The sequence below is a fragment of the Thamnophis sirtalis genome, unplaced genomic scaffold, assembly GCF_051295495.1.
Source record: "Thamnophis sirtalis isolate CommonGarterSnake01/CBP01778 unplaced genomic scaffold, rThaSir2_p1.2 scaffold_5, whole genome shotgun sequence".
NCBI lineage: Eukaryota > Metazoa > Chordata > Lepidosauria > Squamata > Natricidae > Thamnophis > Thamnophis sirtalis.
The window spans coordinates 114,196,780-114,221,653 of NW_028261385.1; the positions used below are offsets into that span (position 1 = coordinate 114,196,780).

At 38.6% G+C, this 24,874-nt stretch overlaps 2 protein-coding genes across 2 annotated transcripts in view; both read right to left on the reverse strand.

Annotated features, from left to right (window-relative positions):
* Positions 1 to 5,106, reverse strand: part of LOC148045574 (lanosterol synthase-like) — a 49,340-nt gene extending 44,234 nt beyond the window's left edge. The window contains exons 1-3 of the mRNA XM_087716630.1: positions 4,982 to 5,106; positions 2,874 to 3,042; positions 1,439 to 1,577 (exon numbers count right to left, since the gene is read on the reverse strand). Of these exons, the coding sequence (XP_087572756.1) occupies positions 1,439 to 1,577; positions 2,874 to 3,042; positions 4,982 to 4,992 (319 nt within the window). The 5' untranslated portion in view covers positions 4,993 to 5,106. The remainder of the gene's footprint in view (positions 1 to 1,438; positions 1,578 to 2,873; positions 3,043 to 4,981) is intronic.
* A 6,188-nt stretch (positions 5,107 to 11,294) lies between these two features.
* The window catches only part of LOC106552207 (germinal-center associated nuclear protein), an 86,292-nt gene continuing 72,712 nt past the window's right edge, over positions 11,295 to 24,874 (reverse strand). The window contains exons 24-29 of the mRNA XM_087716631.1: positions 23,149 to 23,539; positions 22,655 to 22,912; positions 21,319 to 21,448; positions 15,505 to 15,699; positions 13,792 to 13,942; positions 11,295 to 12,025 (exon numbers count right to left, since the gene is read on the reverse strand). Of these exons, the coding sequence (XP_087572757.1) occupies positions 11,885 to 12,025; positions 13,792 to 13,942; positions 15,505 to 15,699; positions 21,319 to 21,448; positions 22,655 to 22,912; positions 23,149 to 23,539 (1,266 nt within the window). The 3' untranslated portion in view covers positions 11,295 to 11,884. The remainder of the gene's footprint in view (positions 12,026 to 13,791; positions 13,943 to 15,504; positions 15,700 to 21,318; positions 21,449 to 22,654; positions 22,913 to 23,148; positions 23,540 to 24,874) is intronic.

Here is a 24,874-nt window from a genome sequence, read left to right on the forward strand (position 1 = left end):
CTTTTTTCCTCAAAAAAACAGACTGAAAATCTGGGTGCATCTTATACATCGAATACAGCATTTTTTGCCTCCTGAAGTCCCAACCCTTCACCAAAATGGCCGTGCATACCCTTATGGAGGCTTTCAGAGAGCTCTTGGGGGCTAGGGAGGGCAGAAATAAGCAAAAAATGGGTGGTTTTCTCCCCCCCCCCCCAGCAGCACTCTATAAGCCTCCATAAGCAGTTTTTTGACAAAAAACGGGCCTGTTTTTGTGAAAAAACGGGTCATTTTTGCTGATTTTTGCCCCCCCAGCCTCCCCCCAGGAGCACTCTGCAAGCCCCCCCCCAAAGGCTATTCATGCCTTTTATTTGAAAAAAAGGGCCCATTTTCATGAAAAACGGGCTTTTTTTGGGAGGTTTCCATAGTGAAAAAACTTTTTTTTTCCCTTTTGGAAAGCTCTTTAACTGATTGATGAGAATTACATTGATCAAGTGCTGTGCCAGCAGAAACAAGTCTTAGGTGCTACAGATTGTCAGTGATTTCCTTCTTCAGCACATGGATAAATGCACCTGGAAACATCTACCTACCTACCTACTCTCTCTCCCTATCTACCTACTGTATTTCTCCCTCTCTCTCCCTCTATCTACCTACCTTCCTACCTACTCTCTCTCCCTACCTATCTACTGTATTTCTCTCTATCTATCTCTTTCTATTTCTCTTTCTGTATCCCTCTACCTACCTACCTACACTCACCCACTAGCCCCTACCTGCCTACTGTATTTCTCGCTCTCTCTCTATCTCTCTATTTCTCTCTCTCTCTCCCTTTATCTACCTACCTACTCTATCCCTACCTACTATATTTCTCCCTCCCTATCTCTCTCTATCCCTCTATCTATCTACCTACCTACTCTCTCCCTACCTACCTACTGTATTTCTCTCTCTCTTTCTATTTCTCTCTCTCTATCCCTCTACCTACACTTTCTTTCTCTCTCCCTACCTACCTACTGTATTTCTCCCTCCCTCTCTCTCTATCTACTCTCTTCCCCTACCTACTGTATTTCTCTCTATTTCTCTCTCTATCCCTCTACCTACCTACCTACACACACACTCTTCCTACCTACCTACTGTATTTCTCTCTCCCTCCCCCTCCCCCTCTATCCACCTACCTACCTACCTACCTATTCTCTCTCTCTCTCTCCCTACCTACTTACTGTATTTCTCTCTCTTCCTCTCTCTCTATCTACCTACCTACTTTTTTAAAAATTTGCCTCTTCAAAACCTTGGTGCGTCTTATACTTTGGTGCGTTTTATACTCTGAAAAATATGGTAATTAATTCTGAAGTAGCTACAACCAATGTAGCTTAGTAGATTTTTTGCCTTTGATACAAAACACTGATCATCTGACCAATGCATGACCATCTGTGAGAAGGAGCTACTGGGACCTTTCTTGTAATAATACCTGGCAACAGAAAGAGAGGCCCTCCATAATCCTCAGCCCAATGACCATCCTCTGCTTGGAGGCCTGCAAAAAATTTCATCCCATTTAGCGCTGCCTCTTCTGCAGTACAGGCTGTAGGCAAGATTGGGAAGACTTTAGTCTGCAAAAGAGAAAGAATTGGAACCAAAAAGTAATATAAATGACCAGACTGTAGGTCCATAAAAGTCTAAAGGGAACTGGCATATGTATAAAGATGTTCACTGAAGTCTACTGCTTTATTCAAGCAGTACAACGTATGGAGGGGTACTTAACTGCTCTCTCTCCCTGATTCTGGTACAACGGAAAGGATAGCAGCTGACCTTGGATTTGCTCTCTAGGCAAACCAAAAACAGTTCTGATACCAGCCAGAAAAGATTCATAGTGAATTTGTTTACTTGTTCTTTGTTTACTAGTTTTTACAAACAATTGAACATATTCAGAACACCTTGCTCCTCCTATTTTCCCTACAACAACCCTGTGAGGTGAGCTGGGTGGAGAGAGGATGCTTGGCTTGAGGTAATCCAGTAGCCTTTAATGGCTAATGCAGGACTAGAACTCAGTTTCACACTTTCTAGCCTGATGCCTTAAGCACTAGACCAATCCTACTGTATGATAAATCACAGGTTATCTAGCCCTGCTTTCATCTAATCTATTGTTTTATGGAACCAGCCAGTATCTGTATGCTTCCTAAAGGGCAGTATCCTCTTTCACCTTGTGAGAATCTGCTGAATATTGCTTCTGGACCCAGATCCAACACACTGATGCCTGAAACACTGAAAGATATTGGTAAGAGAAATATATGGAATATGAGCCTTCTTCAAGCACTTTCTTGTATATACTGGAAAGTAATATTTCTAATTACAGACGACTAGAAATAAAAGTTGGAATCTGCAGTATAAGTCATGTATTTCAGATGGTATCTTTCTAAAAAGAGAGGCGTAGATTGCTTTTGCATCCTTTCTCCAATTTACAGAGGGCCAGCACTGACATGTATACATAAACCATCTGACTCCATCACATCTTCTTATAGTTTTGTCCTTTCAGAGGTTTTTGTCAAGCAAATCGGTTTCACCATATTTGCCCTTTTCCAAAAGAAATTAATAACAGACAAGCTTCCCAAAAATATGATGCGCTCTCCCACCATTACCATTTTCCCTTTTGCAAAGACAATGTGCGTCATGGGACAATTCGTGGATACTCATGTTAACAGTAGAGCTCCACAGATCTTCACAGTGCCTCACATGACCCAAAGATGCACTATGAATTTGCTCTCTTCCATGTCTGCTAGAGTACAGAAATATTTTGCAACAGACAAGCTGTCCTGCTCCCTAAAGACTGAACTTGAAGGAAATTGCTGAGTTTTGCAAGCTGTCCATCCCCCTCCTATTTCATATTCACAACAGCATCAGTCACTTACTGTGTCCAGCCCTAGAGAATGAGCCTCCAGTGCAGTCTGCTCCCGCTCCACACCCTCGCCATCTGCTAGATATCGCCACCGCTGCCGACCTTCTTCATTACTCAAACGCCAGCGGGTTAAGTCTGTGGCTGGTTCTGTCTTATATGGGCCTCCTCTTCTCCGTAAATATCTAACGGGTGAAAAGCAAAAGAGAGACCCTAGGTAAAGCCTTCATCCTAGCATTGCAAATGAAAAATGTCCAAGCAGTGTCTGAAACTTGTTTTTTAGGATTCCAGCTTAAAACTAAACTATGGATTATCTGTGGATAAAATAAAACTCGCTACAGCCACATGTAATAGAAAATGTAAGGAAATAAACCCATTGGATAAGTAAAACAGAACAATTAATCAGTAGAACAGCTTTCTTCCAGAAGTTATGAATGCTCCAACAGTGGTAGTTTTTAAGAAAAAACTGGACAACCATTTGTCTAAAATGATATAGGGTTTTCTGCCTGAGCACTAGAATACCTCCAAGGTCCCTTCCAATTTTCTGTTAGTCTATATCTGTTTAATCTCAAAATCCAATAAAAAATTAAATCAGGAAATAAAACCTCTACTGTTTCTCCCTGTATGCTTCCAATGCGAAGCTGCTTGGTTTGTGGAGGATTCAGCCCCATTCCTGCATCTCAGCATTTGCATCCCTTCTATTAATCATACCATGATATGCAAACAGCCAATTATGGGCTATTCATCTAATGGTAATTCAATGTGCTTTGGCTTAGTTCAATATTTATATAGGTAGTCCTCGACTTACAACAGTTTATTTATTGTCCCAAGGTCATATGATCATCTTTTGCAATCTTCTGACAAGCAAAATCAATAGGGAAGCCACATCCAATTAACAACCAGGTTATTGACTTATCATCTTCAGTGATTCACTTAACAACTGGTCATAAAATGGGACAAAATTCACTTAACAAATGTCTCACTTAACAAGAAATATTGAGGTCAATTGTGATTGTAAGTTGAGGACTATTGTACTCAGCTAATATACTCAAACTGTTAAGAGTAAAAATGCACCAGTAATTACTTGCACACCTTCTGATGGCGTGATACTGGGGATTGTGTCAATTTCAACAGATGATGTGGGAAAAGTTACAATGTTTTAATTTAATTTAAAAGGGCTTCTATTTTTGGACAAAGTTCTAAATCCTTCAAATAGATGAACCAAAGAAACATCTCTGTTGACATCAAATTCCCCTCAAACGGCTTTTCTCTGGGACTGCTATTTAAAGAGCTGCATTGGTGACCTTTTTACATGTTTGAGAATGATTTGCTTTGCAATAGCTGAGAATATATGAGAATAGGGTTAAATTGTTGGGTCTTGATGTTTTCTGAGCTCAGAGTACCAAGAATCCAGGCTCCAAGCTGATGTGCTGCAGGCATTCTTACTAAACCAGCCTTTTTACATCTGATATAAAAAGGCTGGTCACTAACTCCCTCGGCACCTCTATTTTAAGGGATTATTTTTACCATGTATCTTTTTATTCTGCCATTTATATGGGATTTGCCAATTTTACTATTTTTAATCTAGAGAAGGTTTATGGCTATTGCAAACCAATTCAAGTTTTTCTATGATATAGTAGAGAAATATAATACAGAAGAAGAAGAAAAAGATGTATAAAATACAAGAATGAATTTGATAAATATGAAATATTATCAAAATTAACCTTTTTTTGGGAAACAAAAGGACAACCAAACCACAAACAGCCTCTGTGTGATTTAAATTGTTTAACAGAGAAAGAGCATAGAGCAATGATGTATGTATCACATCATATATACACAGTACAAATATGTTTTTAATTATTCCCATTTTGTCAAAAAAAATTAACGGGTAGATGATCACAGAAGATTCAAATCCCTTCTCAGACCATGGGAAAATGTGTCATTTTTTAAATCACCAATTACGTCCTGGACTTTTCATTCTTTTTTTTTTCTTTTTTTCTTTTTTTTTTTCTTTGCATCGCCACAAGTAAAGCATCCTAGTGATTTTTTCAAATAAAGCTAAAACTAAAACGACCAGGAAGCTCTGGAAGAATCCTAAAATAGGAGAGATGCCAAAATACTCACGTTCCATCCATCCTGTCACTCTGAGCTAAGGTTGAAGCCTGCAGGCAGTAGCATAAGCACCGGCATAAAATAAAGTACAGCCAAGGCTGGACTTATTACACACCTCACAGCTCGACTGTTTCGGCGGCACGCTGGGATATGAAGTCTTTTGTGTGAATCGTGGCCCAAAGCAGTTCCTTCTTGGGAACTACAATTCCCAAGAAGCTATTGGAAACATCCGATCTGAACTGATATAAGCCCATGAAAGTACGAGCCAATCACGAGAGTTGAGGTACAATTGAAGGCGGAGTCAGTTTCCAAGTAAAGCTTGCTGTTGGTCTCCTATGGGAAAGGAGAAACCTTTGCAGGGAGTAATCACAGAAAAACGAGTTATTGGATGTGGAACAATAACAGGCGCTGGTGGCTTTAACGGAGCAAGCGAGAGGATCCAAAGAAATGCAGGGACTCAGCAAGTCAAATTCCGGCGCTTTCACCATTGAAAATTTAAAGCCGAGGCCACGGAGGAGCGCCAGCCCTTCCACGCTTTGATCTGGTTTTCCTCCTTAGAGCTTAAATGTGGCCTGCTGCAGAGCTTCCATGCGAAGGAAGCGAGTCTGGCTCAGATCAGTGACAAGAAAATGGGGATGGGAAGAAAGCCGCAAAGAGCACAGAAGGGACGCTTCCAAATTAAGTGCAAAAATAATGTGTTGGGGCTACAGCCCTTTGCAGGGTGTGAGGCAAAACTTCTTTCAAGCCAGACAAACCAATGTAACTCTCCAGATATAGATACATATAGTTGTAGGGCATTGACACCAGGTGGAAATCTTCCGGTGAAAAATCGCATCATGCTGGGGATCTCTGTAGAATTTAAAGTGATTTACAGCTTCACAGCAAACTAAACGTGTTCTTGGATTATGCCTAACTGTGACAGATTGTGGCTGGAGGGAGGCAGTTAACGATTGAAACAGTTTGAGTTACTGAAATTAGCCCGTAGTGTCATCTAACGAACTTACTATTTGCTTTTGCTAAATAAAGAGGCTTGGCTGGTTCATCTCTAACAAAGTTGGTCATTATTGCTGAGATGTTCAATTAGCGCCAGTAGGCGGAGGACTAGCTGCTGCAGTGTTTGCAAACACGAAACCCTTAAATGAATCCTGAACTGTAATGTCAGATCTTAAATTCTGCATTCTGAATGTTGTTTCCTATTGATGAAACTGACAGCCATTTCTATTTAAAAGAAGCCATTGTAGACATCCAATAATTCTGTATGTTGATGGTGATGAGGCAGATTGTTCACCATATCACATAGATGTCAAATTATATGCCAAGAACATTTGTTGAATAAGAGTACCCATCTCTTTCCATAAAGTTGAACTGAAAAGACATATCAGTACATATGTGGTCCTTGACTTATGACCACAATTGGGACCAGAATTTCCATTGTTAATCAAAGTGGTTGTTAAGTGAGTTGTGCAAGTTTATTACCTTTTCTGCCATGGTTGTTAAGCAGTTAAGTGACTCATGGTCATTAAGCATATGCAATTTACTCTGTTAACTTTGCTTCTTGGAAGCTGGCTGGGAAAGTAGCACATGATAATCATGTGACACAAACACCCCCCAATGCTCCAACCCTCATCAATATATGCCAATTGCCAAGCTCCTAAATGATCATGTGACTCTGTGGATGCTGCAATAGTTGAGTACTGATTGTAAGTCACTTTTCAGTAGTGTTGTAATTTCAAATGGTCAGTAAACAAATGGATGTAAGATGAGGACTGCCTATACTTTCACAACAGGATGAAGTCCAAAAAGTAAGAATTACACTAACTGCAATAGGAACTTCTAGCTCTCATTTATAAGCGAGTTTAAAGCAGAGTCTGAACATTTTGAATCTTTTCTTCCTTCAAAACTGCCTTTTGAAAGATAGCTGCTAACAAATTCCTATCTGCTAGTTGTGATTCCATCCAAAATTTTGGGTCTAATATTTAAAAAAAACCATGTGACTGATCAATTTGGCTGGTCTCAACATCTCAGAAACATTTTTTTTTGGTATTTTTTTCCCTGAAATGATGTTTGGCCAAAAAGAAAGATTTCAGTGGAAAATTCCCTTGCTGCAGTTATGATTTCTACTCATGAGTTGACAAGCTTGTTTTACTGGGATATGTTTCAGGTTGTTTTGCTGAAATATGTTTCCTCAGAGCAGAGCATCGTTCTGTGGGAGAATCATTCTGTGACAGAAAATTGTCCTGCTTCACTTTGCATGTTGAATAGAACATACTATGCAACATAACTGGTCTAAACTAGGATTCGGGAAATTCTTTTGATCAAGGGCCTGATGATCCTACCTCTGTCTTTGCAGGTATAAGATGGCAAGACTGCAGGCCAAACAGCACAGTAGCCATTGGACAGTGCCAGCCTGTCAGAAAGCAGGCTGACTGATAGGCTTTTATGGCCACCTAGGATATTCACGCATCCACGGCCCTTGGCTGAAATATGGCACTGATAATCTGCCACCCACTTGCCTGTTCATTAATGGCTCATGGGCTGTATAAAAACAAATGGCAGGTCAGATTTAGCCTGTGGATCATAGTTTGAGGAAATAAAGTCTTCAGATTTGGTGTGAATATAGTTATTTATTACACAGGATAAATATAAGTTGGAAACTTGTTTTAGTGCATTCCCTCAAATAGAGCATTTTGACATATATCAAATTGCTGGATGCCCCATTCATGTTGTTCTAATTGTTTTAACTATACATTTCAAAACTTTCTAGTTCTACATGATGGATTCGTTTGTCTAGTTCTTCATGAGTTTGATTGTTAAGGGGTTAGTAATAGTATAATATTAAGTGACATTGTTCTCATGGTAAGACGCTGAGCCTGCGTTGTGCTGAGGTCGGCAGCTTGGCAGCTCGATTCCCATGAGCAAATAAACCATGTAGGGACAGGAAAGGAGCCTCCCTTGATTGTCTACTGGCATCCTGGCATCCTGCAGATAAGATAACACCGCCTGAAAACAATCCTTTCACAGAGGCAGCCAGCTGCTTCAGTGATCCCTGGCTAAAACGTGCCATACACTAAACAAAAAACAAAAAAAGCAAAAGCAAAAGGATGCACCAATCACCCAACTTGAAAGTAATTGGTGGTATGAGTTGACTGAGACCAGAAGATTGACATTCTCAGTAGTCTCCCACTGCCTCTGGAAAAGCTTTCTTACTAAGCATAGGTGTATTCTTATCCCAATGTTTTAGAATATAACAAATAGTCCTTTAAGACAGCATACTGACTTGTTTGATAGCAGGTATAGAGTTATAGTTTTTCTCATGTGTTGTAAGCCGTTAGAATAAAACAAGTACAGGTAGTCCTCGACTTACAACAGTTCATTTAGTGACCATTCAGTTACAACAGCACTGAAAAAAGCAACTCATGACCGTTTTTCACAATTACGAGCTCTCCAGCATCCCTATGATCAAAATTCAAAATTTTGATCAAAATTCAGATGCTTGGCTAATGAATCATATTTATCATCATTGCTATGTCCCAAGATCATGTGATCACCTTTTACGACCTTCTGATAAGCAAAGTCAATGGGGAAACCAGATTCACTTCACAACCGGATTACTAACTTATCAACTGCAGTGATTCACTTAATAATTGAGGCAAGAAAAGTCATAAAATGGGTCAAAATTCACTTAACAAATGTTGGGCTCAGCTGTAAATTGAGAATTACTTGTAGATGGCATATACATATGGGCAAATCAGTTTGAGACATCACACATGCTTTATTTTATCTGCTCTATTCCTACTTTATTTTAGAGAATATAGGTAGTCCTTAAGTTACAACCACAATTGAGCCCAAAATTTATGTTGCTAAGCAAGTCAGTCAAGTGAGATTTGTCCTTTTTTACAATCTTTTTGGCCACAGTTAAGTGAATCCTGTTATTAGTAACATTAGTAATTGATTTCCCCGTTGACTTAGCTTGTCAGAAGATAACAAGAGAGGATCACAAGACCCCCAGACACTGCAATCATCATAAATACAGGCTGCTGCCAAGTATCTGAATTTTTATCACATGACTGTGGGGATGCTTCAATGAGCATAAGTGTAAAAAATGGTCCTAAGTACATTTTTTCAGTGCCATTGTAACTCCAAATGATTGCTAAACAAATGGTTTTAAGTCAAGGACTATGAATATTCGGTAATAAACTTTTTAAAATTGGATTCACCAGGAGTTGCCATCAAATCACAGAGTTCATCTTTCTTTATTGACTGAACCATAGTATTACACTCGGTCTAAATCCAAGACATAGATGCTCAGTTTTAAATGGAATCCCTCAGAAACCAGCCACTTGATCTTAATACTTTACTGCAAAACAGACCATCTGCAGCCCTATAGGCGGTTGTGTTTCATGAGCCTCATTTAGGAGCTCTTGAACTAGTTTTTTGCTGTCTGGGGGGGGGGGGAAAGGGGGAAATGATATAAGCTGTAAAGAAGGCATATAACAAGTAACAAAGAATGTCCATCCCTCAAACATCATCCTGCAATCTCAGGCAAATTGTAGCTCATACTCCAATTCCCCAATTGGAAGTGTTCAGTAAGGCACTTGTCTACCTGTTCAATATCAACCAACCAAACATATATGTAATGAAGTCTTCCACTTTGCCTAAAACATTTCCACTTTATAATTGTAAGCTCCCTTAGAGAATGGATCAATGAAACTTGTGATTAAATTTAAAAATTCAATCATTTTTAATGTACATCATCAGCTGCAAACCTTATGTGTAATTTTTTTTTGTCTTAAGGTTTGTAGCTGATATACATTAAACATGATTGAAACATTTAAATTTCATTATAAAGTTAAAATAATGAAACATCAACAGTAAGAACTGCAATTTCACAATTTGGATGGATTATATTATTTATCTTTCTAGCAATAGTTTATAATAGTGTATCTTACATATATGGTAAATGTGTATATATGCAATATCTGTTTTATTTACATGGTAGTTGTCTTTTGAATTTTCTATATATTTTCTTTATAACTTTCTTTTTAGTATAATTAGCTGATACTGTGTATTAATCATATTTCAGTAAAACAATGGAATAATAATCAGATGCAAATTATAAAAAATATACACCCTATCCAATATACCAGAAAAAATGCAAAAGCTGGGGAATAATATCTGGTCACAATATAAATACCTCTTTCAAAACATTATACTTAGCTAATTGTTTTAAAAGATAAATATAGTTACCGAGTGTCTTAGTCTTAATAAGCTACTGCCCACTTTATAATTTGTATATTTAAGAATATTTACATCAAATTGATAATATTTTCTGGATAAAGACTCATTAAAAATATGTTCTAATGTTTTAATACAGGTAGTCCTCAATTTACAACAGTTCATTTAGTGACTGTTCAAAGTTACAATGTCACTGAAAAAAGTACTTATAACCATTTTTCACACAACCATTGCTGCATTTCCATGATCATGTGATCAAAATTTGGATACTTAGCAACTGTTGCAGTGTCCCAGAATCATTTGATCACCTTTGGCGATCTGACAAGCAAAATTCAAGGGGGAAGCTAGATTTAGTTTACAACTGTATTATTAAACAACTGCAGTGATTCACTTAACAATTGTGGCAAGAAAGGTCATAAGATGGGTCAAAATTCTCTTAGCAACTGTCTCACTTAGCAACAAAAACTTTGGGCTCAATTGTGGTCATAAGTCAAGGACTACAAAGTCTGAAGTCACTTCATAAAACTATTCCAAAAGAATGAGCTGAGTCAGTCAATTCAGATTAGGGTTTTTATAGATCTCAGAAGACAAAGGATAGAACATTTATGATAAAAAAAAATTCTAGGGTCTCATGGAACAGAGGTTTCTAATATCCCAGAACAGAAAAAAAACCTAGATGCCAAATGTTCTTGGATTCTCCACTAGACTTCAAGTCTCTTTCATGACTGAAAGTAACTTCATCTGAAATTCAAATCTCTTTTCAACCATGGAAACCAATACAAATGAAAAAGATACATTAAGGCCACAAATTCATTCCAATATTCATAAAATTCATATTGACCAATCCTAATAGGATTAGGAGCCGAGGTGGCGCAGTGGTTAGGGTGCAGTACTGCAGGCCACTTCAGCTGACTGTTATCTGCAGTTCAGCGGTTCAAATCTCACGGGCTCAAGGTTGACTCAGCCTTCCCTCATATATATATGAGGGAACTTAAGGAAATTCAAAGAACGTTTTTATCCTCCTCTTCTGCTGCATTCCACATTATCCAGAAAACCCTTTCCCAAATCCTAGGGAAAGAAACAGGAAATGCTCTGTCCATGAACTTCTTTATATTAACTTTTCTTAGAATTCAAGCCTTTGCCTACATAGCACATATTACATGTCCATAAGGTAGCAACATACAATTTACAGGATACAGTAAATTCTTACATAGAAACTATGACTACGTAAAAAGTAATCATTAGAAGTTGTTTAATATAAGCTCTATAAAATAAAATTCCCATAAAATGCATCATGCAAAGAATGTTCCACTTTTTACAGTAGAGTTCCAGATAAAATCCAGAACTTGAAAATATGATTTGTAATGTAGACTGGAAATAAGAACTTCATTCTGAATTGTAAAGCAGAAAAAGACGAGCACAATTCATAAAAAATAACAATTGGCTTTCATAGGAATAAATACTATTCAGATTAATGGAACATTCCCAGGTATACATATATAGTAAAATAACCAGGTCAAAGAGCAAGAGATGCATTCAACTTCATCAAGGAAGTATTGCCTGTGCCAGAATTATCAGACAGTCATCCATCTATCGTGGCTTTTTTCAAGCAAACTCTCGGTATTCATGTCTGATGTCATACATCGTCAGCTCTCTTGTTCTAGTTTAAGGAAATGCTGATCAAGCATCTACCATGTCTAGCAAAGCAGACATGTGGAATTCACAAGCTGTTTCTTCTTCTTTATTAACTTTAATCAGTTGTTTCAGCAATGTCAGTCTGCCAAATAAAGAGGAATCTATGTCTCTCCTTTCCGTCCCAACCTGAAGAGGAGAGAAGCATAAACCATTTTCAAAATCAAAGTAGATAAGCAGTAATGAAAAGTGACAAATACCTAGAGACTTGAATAGGATATAATGGTTGTAAGAAACCTGAGTTATATATGTTGGATCAAACCAGTTAATTCTAATATTCCCAAACATGCTGAGTACTTTTTACATTCAAACATATGTAAGAAAAAGCTATTTTCAGCACAGAAAACATAGAACTGAGGAAACAGGAATCCTAAATCAACAGTTTGTTCTCTAATTATGGTTGGTTACATCAGTGGTTCCCAAACGTGGCAACTTTAAGACTTGTGGACTTCAACTCCCAGAATTCTGCTCTGCTGGCTGGAGAATTCTGGGAGTTGAAGTCCACAAGTCTTAAAGTTGCCAAGTTTGGGAACCACTGGGTTACATAATCATATTTGGCAAGTCCTTCCCAAGAATTTGGAATAGACAGATTATCATTTAATAATATTAAATCTATTCTTGCAGGATGTTATTATAATTGGTTGCATGATTAACCAGTTATTAAGAGTGGATTTGGCATTTTCATCCACTTATAGAGTCCTTTCCAAGGGCCTGGGATAGGCAGAAGGGAATGCTTGATGGTGTTAAAGGTATTGCCACAGGAAGTAAAGCTGCCTTTTTCAATTGACTGATTATGATTTTGTTGATGTCAATAGTGTTCAAATAATGTTCCAATTGTTTTGAGAATGCACTCAAGGTGCCTATTACTACTGGTATTTTATTTCTTTTGCCAGAATCATTCTATTTGAAAATGCTATTAATATTGATTTATGTTATAGTGATATTGATTAAATAATAGAATGTTCATTAATATTACATAAATATTAGTTCAATGAAATCTGCATGAAAGAATACAATGCATCAAGACCTAAGCATTACATTAAAAGGAAATATATATTCATTAACCAAAAAATGAGGGGGGGGGGGGAGATGGACCCTAAGAAGTAGAGAATGCCAGCATTTGAGTCAACAATACCTTTTTTACACATTGCCATACCTTGTATTAATGTAATGCCCAAGTAAGATTTTAACTGGATACTGAGCTCAATTGAATGCCCAAAATAAATCATATTTGGATTAGAGAAATATGTTAAAAATGACTATGATTGGTGAGGTCAAAAAGATTAAATGTTATTGTGGCAGCATTATTAAAGCCCTATCCATTTTATGTGTTATACAAAAGGGGTGGGACATAAATTGTTATGATGCTATTGCTATCTTGACATTTTACTGCCTGTGGATGTGCTGACTACTATATAATATAAGCTATCATAAAAAATAGCAATTCTATTTCTAGAATATAGAATTATGCTTGAATCGTGCCACAATTTTATATGGTTTTATATTATGCTGATTCTGCCTGAGTTATAGTCCCACATCTTTCCCAACTAAGTCAACCATTGAGCATTAATGGACAAGGACAGCACTATGGATTGAATACTCAGCTTCACTGAGGTTTGAGATTGCTATTACAGGTAATATACAACTCAAATCTGGTGGCTTTGATGCAGCCACAATACAAGGCCTAATCAGCAGTTCCACTGCAATAAAAGTGCCAGGTTTACAGTTTGCTTGAGATACCTAACAAACTGGACATAAATTAGTGTTATTGTTTCTGGCTCCTTTCTGTAACTGACTTGCACCAATTCTCAAAATAGGAAGAGAGTGGTCAAGGGAAGTGAACAGAAAGTCTAATATTACAGCCCACCACCATTATATTTTAATTTATACGTTACCTCTGGACTTCTTGATTTTGGAATTCTGGTGAATGGCTGAATAATCTGGGGCATAGATACTAGAGATTCAGGAAGATAAAGAGGCAGAGGCAAGGTGTCCTGAAGTGTCTCAGAATCTTCAACTAATAACTGCTGCAGTTGATCATCAAATCTAGACAAAAGAAAATGAAACACATAAACAAACATTTATTTCCCATGACAGTTCAACAGAGGTTCAAAAACATTAATAATGAATATAAACCATCATCATCATCCCACTGGCCCAACCTGGCTGTGGCCAACACCAACCTTGCTAATAAGAGGGCTGGCAAGGTGGAATGGCATCCGGGAGGAGGGTATGAAGGAAAGGGGGACAGGCGCAAAGCTGAGAAGCAAGCACGAGCTGCGCAGGGAGCTCCCAGAATCCCCACTTGTGCGCACCCTCCTAGCTCCACAACAGCCGGCCAGGGGGTCGCATGAAGAGGAGGAGGAGAGTCATCTTTGGGGAAGCCGCCACTGTCACCGCAGCTCGTGATCGCTCAGCCAGCCCAGAGAGAGAGAGAGAGAGACAGAGAGGGAGGGAGGGAGGCAGAGGGAGGGAGGGGAGGAGGAGAGGGAGAGAGGGGAGAGAGAAAATGAGAGAAAGGAAAAAGAAACATGAGAGAGAGAAGGGAGAGAAAGTAAAGAAAAGGAACAAAAGAAAGAAAGAAAGAGAGAGAGGAAAAAGAGAAAAATAGAAATTAGAGGGAGAGAAAGAGACCCATTTCCCACAGACAACTCCGGGGGCACAAAACCTGGGTAGGTGTGGCTGTGGGCGGTGTCCATGTGATGGGGTGGGTGTGACATTGTTGGCCATGCCTACCCAGGTTTTGTGGCTCCCTGTTGTTTTTTTTTCTGTGGGAAACAAGTCCAAATAGCTCTTGAGCGTTTAAGGTTGCAGGCCCCTGTTCTAGAAGGTGCTATGCAACTAGATGTCAGTTCCAGGTGTACATATATTACCATTTGTTGGGTATCTGATAATCTGAAAAATGCCGATTGGTATAACTTTCTTTCTCTTTCTCTGTAACTCTCAACATTTATTCAGTAAAATACCTTTCATCATTTCATCATGGGCTGAACCTACTATTTTAAAAAACTGAAAAATATGCAGTCTTTTGTCTGGCAATACCTTATCATGATAAATATATGACTGCTGATCAAAGAGAAGTTCAACATATGTATTACAGTCCTCAATTCTAAGTAATTGAGCCTGTGATTTGTTTCTCCTCTGGCCATATCCCCTAGGTTGGGATACTAGTTCCAATACCTAATGGATTGAGATAATGCTCTTGCACAGAATTTAAAATAAAATCCCTATTTTATTTCACTTTCTATTTTGCATATTATAACCACTCCATTTAATCCAACATATCCCACACAGCCAGCATAGGCTATTTGTGGGAACCTTTTCACAATTTTATAATATACATTTTCTCCTTTATCATCTTTCTCAATTTTCCATCTTCCTTCCATATTATTCTTCTCTTATTCCAATCAATAGATAACATTCCTAATGTTATTTATTTATTGATAATATTTGCTGCCTCCCAACTCTAAGTGACTAGAATATCAGAACTAGAACTAAATGAATGAATATTGAATCCCATCATTTTATGTTTTTTCTGTTCTTTCTACCCATTCATATTCCCATTCTTAGCACTTCTCAACATTTATAAAGAAAGAGAGAAATCTTACCTCTTGCTCTCTACTTTCTCCAACTGTAGCTTAGCAGACAGGCATTCTGGCAGAAGATCTACTTCTGAAACTGCCTGTGTGAGATCTCTACCAGAAAAATTGAGTTCCTCGTTCTTTTTAATTTCTTTGCTGACACAGTGTTCAGTTGGAGATAATAAAGGGGAATACAGTTTTCCAGTAGTCTTTAATTTAGACCTAGAAGACAGGAAAACATGGCTGTTGTTGCTGCTATTATTATTATTACTATTAAACTGTGTATGCCATCCAATTCCCAAAGACTCTGGGTAGCTCACAAGTAAAAATATTTAAAAGGAGAGAGAGATGAAAGTAAAATAATAAATGATGGCAAGGATTATGAAGGAAAAAGAAACCAATCCACCCATGCAATCCAAGAAGGCTTCACACACTCTACCAAACGACTGGATGAAGAGCCAGGTTTTTAAGGCCCTTGGAAACACTGGTAGGAGGGGGAGGGGGGCAGCCAAGGGAAACCTCATTCCAGAGGGCAAGTGCTGCTACAAAAAAGGCATACTTCTGGGGTTGTTTAATTGAATTGGCTGGGCAGATACCATGGGAGACAGGCAGTCCCACAAGTAACCAGGCGAACTGCCATGTACGGCTTTATAGATAACAATTGGCCCTTTGAATTGCACCTAAAAACAAATAGGTAACAAGTATTACATGAGCATATTGAAACATTTTAGTATGTTTGTACATCACAAACACAGCAATATATTCAGTACAGATAGGTTTTTATTGTCTTGCAACATAAAAAGCAGCAGCCTATTTAAAATGATAAACATACCAATTCTTCCCCAAATCCCTAAGTGAGAGAACAGGAAAGTAAGAATCTTCCTTAATTATCACCAGTATATTTGCAAGCATCCTGGCTTTCAAGAGAGAAATTCTATTAAATTATTACCGTTAAGTTAAACATTACAATACTTCCTTATGTTGGTTCTTCATTTAATCCAACTGCTTTCTCTCGAAACTGAGTTGTAGTATTAAAGCAACCAACCAATAATAAATCATAAATACCCAACGTGAAGCCAGAAATAGAAAGGCAACATAAAAATATGGCAGTGCATTTTCTTTGAGGCCATGAGATGGGAAAGGAACTTTACACTACCAAAATGAGGATAAAAAAATAATAATTTAAGATTATTATGAGCAAGAGAAAGTTTCAGAAGAGAAAATTAAAGAATATTTTGAAAAAGCAGAACTACCAAAAGTACCAGAAAAAGTAAAAGATATGTTAAATGAACAAATATCAATGATGGAACTGTTAGAAGCGATTAAGAGAAAAAAGAAAAATAAAACATCAGGACCAGATGGGCTGCCAGCAGAATTTTACAAATGTTTACAAGATACTCTAGGTCCAACAATGTTGGAAGTCTGTAATGAAGTATTGATTGATGCGAAGATGCCATATTTCTGAATGGAAGCAAATATTACTTTAATTCCGAAAGAAGACTCAGATTTAATGCAGATAAAAAACTACAGGCACATATCTTTACTGAATGCTGACTATAAAATATACGCTTCAATAATGGCAGAGAGACTAAAAAGGTTTCTAAATGAATTTTTACATTCAGACCAAAATGGCTTCTTACCTACAGATTAAAAACAATATGAGAATGATTTTAAATACATTGGAATATTATGAAGCACACCCTGGAAAACAAATGGAGTTGATCTTTTTATATGCACAGAAAGCATTTGATAACGTCAATTGGCAATTTACAAGTTGTGTAACGATTAAAGAAGATAATTATTATAAATTGGCAAAATAAATTAAACCAGATTTAGAGAAGTGGAAAAATCTACAACTATCATTGATGGAAAGAGTAGCCACTACAAAAATGAATATCTTGCCAAGATTACTATATTTATTTCAAACAATACCAATAAAACTGGAAAAAATATTTTGAAGAATTAAAAAAAACAATATTAAAATATATTTGGCAAGGGAAAAAAGCAAGGCTAAGTTTGAAAATGTTGCAAGATTCCCAAAATAGAGATGGTTTGGGCTACCAGATTGGGAATTGTATTATCAGGCTTCAATACTTACTTGGATGAAATAATGGAGTGGCTTGAGGAAAAAAACACTATTGATTTGGAGGGACACCACGTATTTTTCGGAGTGTAAGACGCACCATTTTCCCCCTAAAAGAGGGTGAAAATTTGGATGCATCTTATACACTGAATGTAGCCCAACTCACCCACTGGCCCCAACCCTTTGGCCCCTGCCTCCCAGCAATTTACCTCCTTGCAGCAAACAGGAGGCTGCAATAGGCTACAGCAGTGATGGCGAACCTTTTTTTGGCTTGCGGGCTAAAAGTGGGAAGGAGCGCAGGGGGGGGGGTCATGCAATGGTGTGCCACACCAATAATGCTATGCATGCTTCCCCCCTTGCACATGCACGTGAGACTAGTACTCCTCCCCACCCGCTTTTGGCATGTTTTTTTCACCCTCCCCAAGCTCCTTTTTCATGTTCCGGAGCCTTCAAGGAAGCCTCCCTGAACTCTTAGGGATCAGGAATGGAATAAAATCCCTTCTTTTCCTGCTCCTTCGGTACGGGTTCTATGGCCTTTATTTGCAGAATTTCTGCCTGCATGAGTGACCGCTTGAGAGGGTTCTTGGGGAGCGGACATTGTCTGAATGTCTGTGGAGGAAAGGATAGGAATTCCAGGACCAGGCCCCTCCTGATGGTATTGAGGACCTACGTGGTCCATCGGTCGGCATTCAGCAGTAACCCGCTGCCTATGGGAGGGTCACTTGTTGCGTTGGAATTGGCGGTTGTTGGAACCGCCATGAAAGGGCTTCCGAAAGGGGTGCTGCTGCTGCTGCCTACATCTGGACCCAAATGAGGATCTATCTTGGGACCTGTCATCTGACTGGGAGTATGGTCTTTGGTACGAATAGGAAGTAGAAGGTTGTGTGGCATCTTGTGCATGAAATGGCTGCCTTCTGAAGGCATTGGACCCCTTACGCTCATTCTTTTTGAGCGTGGACTGGAGGACCTTTCTTTTGTCCTTGGTCTCAATTAACAGTTTGTCCAGGGAATCCCCGAAGAGTTGACCCCTCCCCTTGAATGGAGCTGAAGCCAGCTTCCATTTGGCTTTCATTTGGAGTCATAGCAGGCGGCATGAGGTGACATTGGAGGCCAGAGCACGGGAGGTGAACTTTGCTGCATTTAGCGACGCATCAGCAGAATATTCCACTGCAGCAATGATCTTATTTAGATCATGGCGCCACTTGGAACCTTTGGAAGGGGTTTTTGATCTCAACTGATATAGCCAAAATAAGAATGCCCTCGTGAAAAAAGATGCTGATGTGGATGCCCTGAGGGCCCAGGGAGCTGCCTGGTGTGTTTTATGACAGGCTTTCTCCGCCTTCTTGTCCTCCAGCTTGAGACCATCTAGGAGATTGGAGGTCAAAGAAACCACCAGGGCATTAACCTCAGGCAACTTCAGAATATCATCCATCTTGGGCTCCAAGGAGTATAAATTCTTATCTCTGCCACTGGGGTTAGCCAGCGCACCTGGATGCGCCCATTGACGCTGGACCATGTCCATGAACAAATCAGGGACTGGGATAAGATCCTGAGCCGGGGCATTCTCCTTAAAGAGACCTGCCTTGGGATCCTGAGAAGTGGAGGGAACCACTTTCTCCTCCGAGGGTGGACCCAATTCAGTGGAGACCTTAGCCTTGTGTAAAATAAATGTAAACACAGAAGGCTTGAACAAGCCAGTGAAGGCGGGCTTATCTGGGGGGAGAACTATGCCCTCCGACATCCCATAATCATCCATGGTCTCCTCCTCCCAGACGAACTCCTCTGTCACTACCGAGGTACCAGGAGATGCTGGGTGGGAAGTGGTCGCTTGAGCAGGTGGAGGACAAGCCCTGGATGCCTGGCTGGATTGAGATTCCTTTTGACGGATCCCCTCAGCAATGTGCTGGGAAATGGCTTGGGCAATGACCTCTCTCATTTCGGCTGACAGAGCCGGCCCCTGGTCCTCCATGGGTCTAGTTTTGGATGGGCCCTGGAGAGCCCTCTCTCTATTAGGCCTTGATTCCTCCTCCTCAGGGATGAAGCACTGGATGGGCTCTATTTCTTCCCTTATGGAAGAACTGGATGAGTCAGGGTATCCCAGAGAAGCAGCAGGGGATCCTTCCTGAGACCCCTCACCTAATGGAGAGGGCGATTGTTCCCCTACAGGTGGAGGTGAAATCCCTCCCCCAGACCTAGCAGGTGAAGGACAAGGCAATGAGACCCTATGCTCAGGGATTTAGCCTGTCTCTGGGTCTTGTCAGAGGCTTTCGCTGGTGATCTGTGTTTCCTAGACTCCTCCTTATGAGAGCTTTTACTCTCTGAGGAACCCTGGGAAGCTTTCCCTTCAGTGCCCTTCCTTCCCTTCTCCCTTCGTGGCAGAGGATCCGGCCTACTGCACTTCGAAGAAGGCCCAGCCAGGTCCTCCTGTGTCATCAAACCTCCTTCTGCCATTCTGTTCCTGCCTGAAAGCTCTTCACAAGCTGACAGTGGCTGAGGATCAAGGTTGATCAGCAGCAGTAGGAAGGCACCAGGCGCGAACCAGCCAGCTCCAAAGTGCTCGCAGATCTGCTTCAGGAGCTGGAGTATGACCAGGTGGCCAACCACTTCAATGTCACTCAGCTAACATTCGAAGGTGGGAGGAGACCTTGCCGACGCCCTGGACAAGATCAGCCACTCCCCAGCTGCGATCTGCAGCTGAGAGGACTAAACGTGGATCTTCAGAGGCTTCCGAGGCTTTCTCTGTGAAAACGGAGTGAAAATGGTTTTAAAATGTCCTCCATGCTGTTTTGCTGCGATGGCAAGCCTCCACTGACAGTTGCAGCCTCCGATAGCTGTTACAAGAAAGTGTGCGAAATTGCGCCTTCAAAATCGCCACCGCACTCGTCGGAATGAAGGGAGAGCTGTCAAACACGACCGGAGCGCCAAATGGAAGCTCTGGAGCCAGGCAAAGTCTACAGACAGCTGGGGAGAGTCAGGGAGACCCCTGAAACCCCCGTGCTCACCAACAGCCACCGGACGAGCACCTCCACTCCCTGCTGCTGCTTGCGACCAGCAGCAGCAGCCAGGAGAACCTACAAACCTTTCAGCTACAATGAATGGAAAGAAAGGAACCTAAACTGACTAAACTAAATCCAAGAAACTACTAGACAAAAACAAAAAAATATTCTAACTGCAATTGAAGAGTCCCAGTCTATTTGCTCAGAACTGAGGAGCTCACCAATTTTAGTCCAAACGGGTGGACTGAGTTTTTAAACTGACCTCAATGAGGCAAAGGAGGTGTGGTTAAAGAAAATTCTACTCAGTCCTAGGGCAAATAGACTTAATTTAACCCATGCTTGGACTCTCCAAGCAGCGCACAGGCGAACAAAGTCGAGCAATTTTGTCTTTGAGAAAATCTGCAAATTCCTCAGGGTGCCCCTTCAGGTAGACCTCAGTCTCCTTCTTCCCCGGAGATTTCTCACCTTAAAGAGGGTCACTGGTCAATTATTGTAGCTTAATAATCGTCATTTCAATCCCCTTCATTGATATTTACATATTTTGCCACAAAGTACATCATATTACATTTTCTTCTGTTAATACTTACTTACTTCTGAATAAGGATATTGAATCAAGAAGAAAGGAAAGGGACTCAGGGCAATAGTAATAATAAAAAATGGTTTATGTCCAAGGCCAGCTACACTTAGTTTTTAGGAGAAAAAGCAATGAAACAGAAATCTGTTGTTCATAAATACAACATTTACACAAAAAGACAATCCTACCTTTCTTGATTTTGTTGGATCTCCTTCTGAGTTTTTAATCTGGCTTCCTCCCAAGAGAAAGGGCAAATAAATTTTTGCAATTGCTCCTTTAAAAAATATACGTGTATCTGCCCATCTTTATTAACTGCTTCTAAACATGCAAAAAATACAACCATCAGGAAATTAACATCAAGCAGATTTTTCCAAGTTCATCACAATTTATTTATGCTTATTTATTTACACTGCCCAACTCCCAATGACTTTATTCTTAAAATAATAATTGTATCAATTTATATAGAATGCTAGCTTAACTAAGCAGGGAGACAAGCAATCAATCTATCTATCTATCCTTTTATTTTAGTCTATGCAGATATAGGATATGAACCGGAGAGCTTATTTGTTTAACTTTTCTATCCTATCGATCAAATTTCAAAGTAAGTTTAGAGTACAGGAATTGACAAAAGTATTTAATATGATAATATAACAGCAATACAAACTTTTACCTCTTATTTACAATGAAATTTATAAAGAAATCTGACTACACTTAACAATTTTTTATAGAAAGAATACAGCAGATTTTTTTTCATGTTTTTCATTTTTTAAGATTTTTTTCTTGCACAAAATAAAGTAGAAAAATTAATTTAAAATGGAAATGAATAAGCTTGGTATTTTTACTGAAGTTATTATTTCAGAAATTTTTATTAACATGCTACAAAGAAATTGATTTGACTTTTTCTCTTAATGGCATAAATACTTGTTTTTCTCAATGCAATTTTAACTAATTTTTTTAAAAAAATATCATCTTCTAAAACAAGTTAAACCAAAAGACTGAAAACATAAAACATTTTCTTTATCAAGAATAATGAGACTTTTAGAGCATAAAAACAATATCCGCTCTGTGAGGCTTCTAGAGTTGCTATTGAGATGATTTTTTAGTTGGGGTGGGACTAGTAAATAATAATAAAGTTTAATATTAAATTTAAATAAGATTGTGTTTCAAGCCCATGCATTTTTATGAATATTCAGCTGAAAAGGGTTGGACAAGCATTTCCCAAATCAGAGCTACTAAAAATTACTACCAAAAATGTTACCTTGAAACTGGTGGTAACACTGAAAGTTCAAGAGTAGTAGCCTTTGAAACCTTGGTTTCAGTGGAAGAAACATTTGAGAGGAAAAATCCACTTTCTCCATGCCATGCATAATTTTATATATCTTGATCATGTCTCCCCAAATAATGTTTAATGAAAAAACAACACTTTTTCTAAAGTACAGGGTTCCAAAACTAATATATCAAATATAATTTAAAAAGAAATCTGTAACAAAACTGAAAAATTATTGCTCAAATAATTTTTATTACCCGGTGCTACTGAAAGGCGAGGAGGGTTCCAGTCTCTCAATTTATGATTAATGCACAATGCCAAGATTTGATCCCAAGGAATTTCCCAAACAGAAGGGCCATCTTTTTCTGCGCTGGCATGCTTCTGATCCTTCCACTTCAAGTAAATGTTGCTCAACAAATTCTCTACCTGAGATTGGAGTATTTCCTGGGTCTGATGAGAGCTAGCTGTTTGGGACACATACTGGAAAATCATGGCACAAACAGGAAGCCAGGGAGCTGGGAGAAGGGGGAACAGAAACACATTTATTTTACTATGCCAAATTATGGGGAAATCACAGTTTTTATTTTATATCCCAACTTTACTCAGATAAAATGTCTACAAGAAATCTGGGAATGGCCAACCGAATCATTGCAATTCCTTCGAGACACACATTAACCCATGCCTGCTTATTCAATTTTAAATCTCTATGCACATTAAAATTGCGATCTGCCCTTAGATAGAAGGTTCTTACCGCCGAAAGGAGGAACATCCATTTGTGGAATCTGAAAGGACAGCAGAGCCTTCTTTAGCCATGCAAGATGGCTGGGTTTGTTCCACTGGAGGTGGGGAAGCCACTTGTTGCCTCCAGCCTCTGCAAATTCGGTTACAGGCCAGGACAAATCCCTGAGATCTTCTGAAGTGGCAACTTCAGCCAGAAACTGTATCACACTGTTGTACAGCTCTATTATGATGCTAGGGTCTTGAGAGGGTAACCCAGCCATATGTCTCTCCCACTTATCTTGGTAGAAAGTCTGGGTGAAATGACAGTGAAGGCCATCTTCAAGGTACTGCATGATGGTCTGGCAGCAAAGTCTGATAGACTGTGGACACTGAGTGACCAACCACTGTATTGCCTTAGAGAGCTGTGGATAAAAGCAGAGACAATAAATTCACAATCTGCCAAGAGAAAAGATAAAGTGCAAATCCTGTGTCAAATCCTTCCCAGATTAAGACTCCTGCTTAGATTGAAACATTATAGTCCAGCTCTTCTTTTATACTACCGTGATTAATAATGATAACAATACATATAGATATATTAGTTTGATAATATGAAATTTTATATAAACAACACATGGTGATTATGAGAGGAGGTTTAAAAGCTTTATCTAGAATATGTTGTAAAGATGTATTGCGATTGGATGATTTTAGGATGATTTAGCAATAGCAATAGCAATAACAGTTAGACTTATATAGCGCTTCATAGGGCTTTCAGCCCTCTCTAAGCGGTTTACAGAGTCAGCATATTGCCCCCAACAACAATTCGGGTCCTCATTTTACCCACCTCGGAAGGAGTCAACCCTGAGCCGGTGAGATTTGAACAGCTGAACTGCAGAACTGCAGTCAGCTGAAGTAGCCTGCAGTGCTGCATTTAACCACTGCGCCACCTCGGCTCTTTAATAGATTTAATAAATTTAATAGAATGTTATCATATAATCCTATTTTAGATTTTGAACATTATATATAAAAGGATGTAACTAGAATATTAATGTTACAAATGGCAAGGGATAAAAGACTACACTATTACTGGAAAGATACAGATTGATGCAATGAAAATGTATAATAAATACTAAGCTAAATTTAGTTCACTAGTCATATGTATAAAATGAAGTGACAATAGCTATAATTAAATAATGATTGATAATGATAATACATATATATATATATATATATATATATATATATATATATATATATATATATATATATATATATATATATATATATATATATATATATATATATTAGTTTGATAATATGAAATTTTATATAAACAACACATGGAGAATATGAGAGGAGGTTTAAAAGCTTTATTTAGAATATGTTATAAAGATGTATTGCGATTGGATGATTTTAGGATGATTTAATAGAATGGTATCATATAATCCTATTCTAGATTTTGAATATTATATATAAAAGGATGTAAAAACAATTAGTCAAATTAAGGTTGAGATATAATAATCGGGATATACATGAATATAGGTGAATTTAAAATATGAAATTTGATATGAAAAGCAGGTGGTGACAATGGAAGAGATGCATGGAAATACTGTAACCAACTGACACACTTTATACAATTTGTAATGGAAGATGGTTTTTTTTTAATGTTTGTTTGTCTTTGTTCAAAAATAAATAAAAATTGTTTTAAAAAAAAGAATAATGTTCTATTATAACAGCTGATAGAATTAGGGATTACAACG